General features: G+C 48.2%; 2 protein-coding genes across 2 annotated transcripts in view; one reads left to right on the forward strand and one right to left on the reverse strand.

Moving 5' to 3' along the window:
• Window positions 1-3,431, forward strand: part of SENP2 (SUMO1/sentrin/SMT3 specific peptidase 2) — a gene marked incomplete at its 5' end in the record, with an annotated part of 12,488 nt that extends 9,057 nt beyond the window's left edge. The window contains 3 exons of the mRNA XM_010001510.1: window positions 764-848; window positions 2,304-2,399; window positions 3,369-3,431. Coding sequence (XP_009999812.1) covers window positions 764-848; window positions 2,304-2,399; window positions 3,369-3,431 — 244 coding nt within the window. The remainder of the gene's footprint in view (window positions 1-763; window positions 849-2,303; window positions 2,400-3,368) is intronic.
• Window positions 3,432-6,066: 2,635 nt separating this feature from the next.
• The window catches only part of IGF2BP2 (insulin-like growth factor 2 mRNA binding protein 2), a 13,495-nt gene continuing 13,363 nt past the window's right edge, over window positions 6,067-6,198 (reverse strand). The window contains exon 16 of the mRNA XM_010001511.1: window positions 6,067-6,162. Within this exon, the coding sequence (XP_009999813.1) occupies window positions 6,067-6,162 (96 nt within the window). The remainder of the gene's footprint in view (window positions 6,163-6,198) is intronic.

Below are 6,198 nucleotides of genomic sequence, written 5' to 3' on the forward strand. Positions count from 1 at the left end.
TCCCTCCAGCTGCCCACCTTCCTCTCCTCACTGTGGGTTATTTCTATTTCTTCCATTCTCCTTCAACACAGATCTCCTGTAGCAAGCTCTGCCAGGGGTTCAGGCTCCCCCCTTGTACCAACCACCATCCTTAGGTGTCTTTGCCACTGACACAGAAGCAATAGAACCTCTTAATACAACAACTTAGTAGGACCAAGAGCAGGAGAGCACTCCTAGAGACAAACCGAGTGGTGTTCCACTCCTCTGCTCTCCTGACCAGTTAACAGACTCCTGGGGAGGGCTATAAGAACAGGCCTACATAGAATAGCATGTTCCTCAAGAGTATTCTTCCAGCAGCTGGTGCCCTGGGAACTTCCTCAGCCAGAGATACTGGCCCAAAAACTTGTGCATTTGTTCCTCTGGAGGTGCAGCCACCAGGTGGGATTAAGACACTTTGGGAAATGATGGTTTTATGGATCTTTGCTTGGTTTTTCTCTGATAATGTCTGGTTTTGGTGTGGTTTTTTTTTGACCTCTACTAAGCAATGACCTTAAGCTTTTGTGGAAGCTTATGTTGGAAATGTTGGTCTCCTTCCTAACCAGTAGCTTGCCAACCATTTAAAATTTGGATTTTTCCTCCAAATTCCTTAAATCAGCTGCTGTGAGAATCCTCTGACTTTTTACACTCTGGCCATTCAGCTTCCTGTCATCCTTCAGCACCTCTTGTTGTTGTTGTTGCCCCAAAACCATGGAGATGAAAACTGGTTTGGTTTTGTTTTCAACAGCCAATACCTGCAAGAAGAAAGCTGGGTGAGAAGACATCTGGAGCTGACTCGTTCAGAGTGGACCCTTCACAGCATGGAGCCACATGTATGTGAGCACCACTGGAATGTCAACTCTTAGTTCTTTGTCACAAAGCTCTTAACACTTCCTAAGAAGTCCAAAGCCTTTAGGGAACATCCATAAGCACCATGTGTTCTTCTGGTACCACCTCAGGCTGCAGGAGGAGCAGGAAACCATGCTGGGGTGGAATCTTTAAGCAGGGCCTCTCCTTGCTGGCTGAAAACTTTGGGGTTTGAGTCTTAAGTTGAATCAGCTTTTGCCCCCATTTTGTAAGTCAAATTGAAGGATCTGTGAGTGTTGTTAAGAAAAAAACCCAGGCTTTGAAAATCAGGTTTGGATTTGGGATAATCTTGTTTGGAGTACAAATCCTGGCATGGAAACATAGAATCACAGAGTGGATTGGGATGGAGGACACCTCAAAGATCATCCAGATCCTGCTCCCTGCATGGGCAGGGACACCTCCCACCAGCCCAGGTTGCTCCAAGCCCCATCCAACCTGCCCTTCAACACTGCCAGGGATGGGGCAGCCACAGCTTCCCTGGGCCACCTGGGCCCGGCTATCAACACCCTCACACTCTTAACACTTCCTAAGAAGTCCAAAGCCTTTAGGGAACATCCATAAGCACCATGTGTTCTTCTGGTACCACCTCAGGCTGCAGGAGGAGCAGGAAACCATGCTGGGGTGGAATCTTTAAGCAGGGCCTCTCCTTGCTGGCTGAAAACTTTGGGGTTTGAGTCTTAAGTTGAATCAGCTTTTGCCCCCATTTTGTAAGTCAAATTGAAGGATCTGTGAGTGTTGTTAAGAAAAAAACCCAGGCTTTGAAAATCAGGTTTGGATTTGGGATAATCTTGTTTGGAGTACAAATCCTGGCATGGAAACATAGAATCACAGAGTGGATTGGGATGGAGGACACCTCAAAGATCATCCAGATCCTGCTCCCTGCATGGGCAGGGACACCTCCCACCAGCCCAGGTTGCTCCAAGCCCCATCCAACCTGCCCTTCAACACTGCCAGGGATGGGGCAGCCACAGCTTCCCTGGGCAACCTGGGCCAGGCTCTCACCACCCTCACACTCCACAATTCCCTCCTCATGTCTCACCTCAATCTCCCCTCTGCCAGTTTTCATCCCTTCCCCCTTGTCCTCTCCCTACAAGCCCCTGTCCAATGTCCCTAGCAAACAGTTGAGCTGATGTTTCTTAACAAGTGAACAGTAAAAAGCATTCTTGGAAGAGATGATTGAAGAAATGCCACTGCAAACCTCAGGTCACCCTGCAGGGAGGGAGGCTGAGATCCCTCCTGGTGGGCTTGGAACAGCCAAGGCTGGTGTGCAGGGAGTTGGGGCTGTTCCCTGGGAGCAGGAGGAGTGAGTGTGTTATGGGAGCAGGTTCAGGAGAGCCTGATTAGGGTGATGTGGCTCCTGTCTGCTACTGTCAGGTTGCTTTTCTTTTGAGAGGAAAATTCCCCCTCTTTGCATTCCTTAGGAAATCCCTCAGCAAGACAATGGAAGTGACTGTGGAGTGTTCATGTGCAAATATGCAGATTATATCTCCAGAGACAAGCAAATCAACTTTACACAGGTGAGTGGCTGTTGCTAACACTCCTGTTTCACCCAGGTACAGGAATTCCACAGCAGCTGCTAATTTTATCTGGGGCAGGGGCTGAGGTTTGTACCTCTCTCCATTTTTTGGTGCATGGTTGTTGGGGTTGGAACTTCAAAGTGGGCTCAGCAGGGCAGGGTTGGATCTGGTGTCTGCTCCCGAGTTGGGTCAGTGAGATTCCACTGGGGCAAGATACTGCAGCCAGAATCACAGAATCCCAGACTGGTTTGGGTTGGAAGGGACCTTCAAGATCATCCAGTCCCGCTCACTGCATGGGCAGGGACACCTCCCACCAGCCCAGGTTGCTCCAAGCCCCATCCAACCTGCCCTTCAACACTGCCAGGGATGGGGCAGCCACAGCTTCCCTGGGCAACCTGGGCCAGGCTCTCACCACCCTTACAACAAAGAATTTCCTCCTCATGTCTCACCTCAATCTCCCCTCTTCCAGTTTTCATCCCTTCCCCCTTGTCCTCTCCCTCCCTGCCCTTGTCCCAAGTCCCTCCCCAGCTTTCCTGGAGCCCCTTCAGGCACTGGAAGCTGCTCTAAGGTCTCCCTGGAGCCTTCTCTTCTCCAGGCTGAACACCCCAACTCTCCCAGCCCATCCTGCTGTTTGTTTCTGTAACAGCCCCACGTGCTTTGGCAAGGGGGTTGGACTAGATGATCTCAAGGTCCCTTCCAACCCCAACATCCTATGATTCTATCTGGAGAAACGGGTTTCCCCCTTTGGCCAGTGAAGACACTGGTTATTGCCCAACCCACTGCTTGTGAGCTGCTGTGCAGTCAAGCAACCCTGGTTGTGTTGGGTGGTTGGGCTCTGAGGAGGGACAACTCCCATTGTACCAAGTGCTGACAGCTTTTCCAAGGAATTTCACCTGAAAGAATTCACTGGATGCATCTTTTCTGCCTCTTCCTGCCATGACTTTCCATCTCCCGGGTGTTTCTCTCCAGAGCCACATGCCGTACTTCCGCATGAGGATGGCATGGGAAATAATCCATCAGCAGCTGCTGTGAGAAAGGAACTATTGGAGCAACACTGTGATCACCTCAGGGTGACTTAAAATTTCGTTTCTCTTCTAATTCTCTTACCTGAGCAGGCAGCAGGAGCACAGACTTTCCCATCTTTTCATACTGAACAAAGACTGTGTGGTTGGGGTTGGTTTTCTTTGGGTTCTTTCTGTTTCCAGGGAGTTATTTAATGTGAAAATAGAAGAATTTATTTATTTTTCTTAAAATAAAGATCTAAGTTATATGAAGAGCCTTATGGTACTTGTTGGGGTGTTGTGTTTTTTTAAAAAATTATTTTATAATTTCCATTAAGTGACTTTTTTAAATTGAAAAGAAAGTTCCCTGTATCCATGTGGTTTTTAGCTCCCAGAGTCAAGGATCAGCACAAAAGCCTCTCAGTGATTGTTACACAGCCCTGAAGGCACAATCAGGATAATGGTTCAGCTGGGTGAGTCTCTCAACATGGTGTTTACACCTTTTGTTTGGTTTTCTTACCTTCAGGTTGCACTCCAGAACTGGAGCAGGATTTCAGGGTTGGGTTTTTTTTTTAACTTACCTTTTTTTTTTTTACTTACCTTTTTTTTTTCTTTCCTCTTCTTTCCTTCTCACTCCCTCTTCTTTGCCCCTCTTCTTCACCCTCTTCTTCTTTTTCACCCCCTTCTTCTTCTTCTTCACCCCCTTCTTTTTACCCCCTTCTTCTCTACTCTCCTTTTTTACCCCACTTCTTTTCTTCTACCCCCCTGGGTACTGCCCTGGAGCTGGTTCAGGAGTCCCAATATTCAAATGAGATGGTGTCACCAGCCCCACCTGCCACCATCTGGGCTTTGCTAACTACCTGCTGAGAGGCAGCTGCACCAGGGCAACACCTCTCCAAAGCAGCTGGGTAAAAAGTCATCCTGGGCAAGGCCTGAAAACAATCCTGCCCCAGCCACCCCTCCAAATGCCACCTTACCCCCCCAAACCCACCCCCTTCCCCCAGCAGCAACAACTCCAGCCCCCCCAGAGGCAGGGAAATGGGATGGCCATGCAGGAACCCACCCCTTCCAACCCCTCAAGCTCAGCTTGGCCATGACCAATGCAAGGCACTTGGAAAGAAAGAACAGAGAGCAAGCTCAGGCTCTTGGTAGCTGGATATATTTCTCTTATTTTCATTTTTTTGGGGGTGTTTTGTTTCAAAGCCATTTTTACCATCGAGGAAAAAACACAGTGGGGCAACACAGGCCCCAACCCCTGCTCCCAGCCCTCCTTGCCCATCACTTTTTTTTTTTTCTTTTCACCCCTTCCACTGGGTGGCTTTTTCTTCTTTCTACCTTCATTTTTCTAAGCTTTAGCTTTTGTTCTGTGGCTTTTTTTTTTAATTTTAAACATTTCTCAAGCTTTACTCCAAAGAAGTGGCTGAGCAGGAGACTTATTACAGCAGAGCTCTAGGACACGGAGGGTGATTTTCCTTCTCCCTTGGGTTGAGATCATTTTATTCTTCTTTTTTTTTGTTGCTTTTTTTTTTTTCCAACTCATTTTTTTATTAAAAAAATAATTAAAAAAGAAAGCTCCAACTCTTCAGTTTTACAAGGCATACAAAAAAACATCTCCTCAAAGGGGGATCAACAAGCTCAAGGTGCTGAGGTACGAAAACCTGAGGTAGTTCTTGTCTGTGTGTGTGTCAGGTTGTTCATTTGTTTTTCATTTAAAAAAAATCACTTTGCTATTTGATTTTTTTTCTTTTCCTCTTGTGAATCTGTTTGGTTTTTTCTTATTCCAGCCTCCCCTTTTTCCCCCCTGTAACAGGGAAATCTTTGCCCAAAGCTTCCAGCTTTTTCTAAGGGGCTGGTTGGGTTGGGCAGTGATGGAGAGAGAGAGAGAGAGAGAGAGAGAGGTGACAGAGGGGACAGGAATAGTTGCAGAGCCCAGTTCTGGGCTCTGTGAAGCAAAGAGGAAAGGGGTGTGAAAGGAGAAATTCCTCTTTTAGGACATAATATCCCTTCTGGTGGTTCAGACAGGGCACTGCTCTCCTCAAAACCCTTCAGAAATTGCTTTTTAACACTCATTTAATCACTTTTTTCACCCCCATCTGGCAATCCTACATCTCTGCTCTGCATTAGAGGACCAAGGGTCTAAGCTCCTCTCATGAAACCTCTAGAAAAGCTGGTTTTGAGCTAAAAACAACCCCCCCCCCAAACTCCCGAGCCCTCTGAAATTGAAACAAAAAAGAAAATGATCATATAAAAATACTCTTATAAAACTTAAAAAAAAAACCCCAAACCCGTGTTAGTTTCACAATTGATAGATGAATTCTAAAATGGATGAGTGACTCCCCCCTTCCCTTCCCCCCCACCGCAGGCTGGGTGGGATCATCCTCTGGGATGACATGGGTGACTTGGAGGAAATTAAGAAGTAATTAAACCCCCCCAACATCCCTTTCTCTTTCTCTCTCTGCCCACGTTAGCCCAGCTAAAGAGAAGAGTGTTGAGAGGTTGGAAAGGGGAAGCTTGGGGAGGGATGGTGGGAGCCCCCCCATCCCCACACCCATCCTTGCAGCCCCCCAAGCTGTGTGTAGGAGGGGTGGGGGGGCTGTTCTTTGGTTTGTTGCCCTGGGGGGGGGGCAGCAGGGGTTACATTCATCAGGCAGGACCAGGTGGGAGCCTCACTTGCTGTGCTGCGAGGCCGGGGCTCCCTGAGCGTGTTTCTGCTCCTGCTGCTTCACCTGCTGCACGATTTCCCTGATCTTCCGTTGGGCTGTCTGGGGTGGGGGGGGGGGGCCTGGGGGGGGGGGAGG

Source organism: Chaetura pelagica, unplaced genomic scaffold (assembly GCF_000747805.2).
Source record: "Chaetura pelagica isolate M959 unplaced genomic scaffold, ChaPel_1.0 scaffold527, whole genome shotgun sequence".
Lineage (NCBI taxonomy): Eukaryota > Metazoa > Chordata > Aves > Apodiformes > Apodidae > Chaetura > Chaetura pelagica.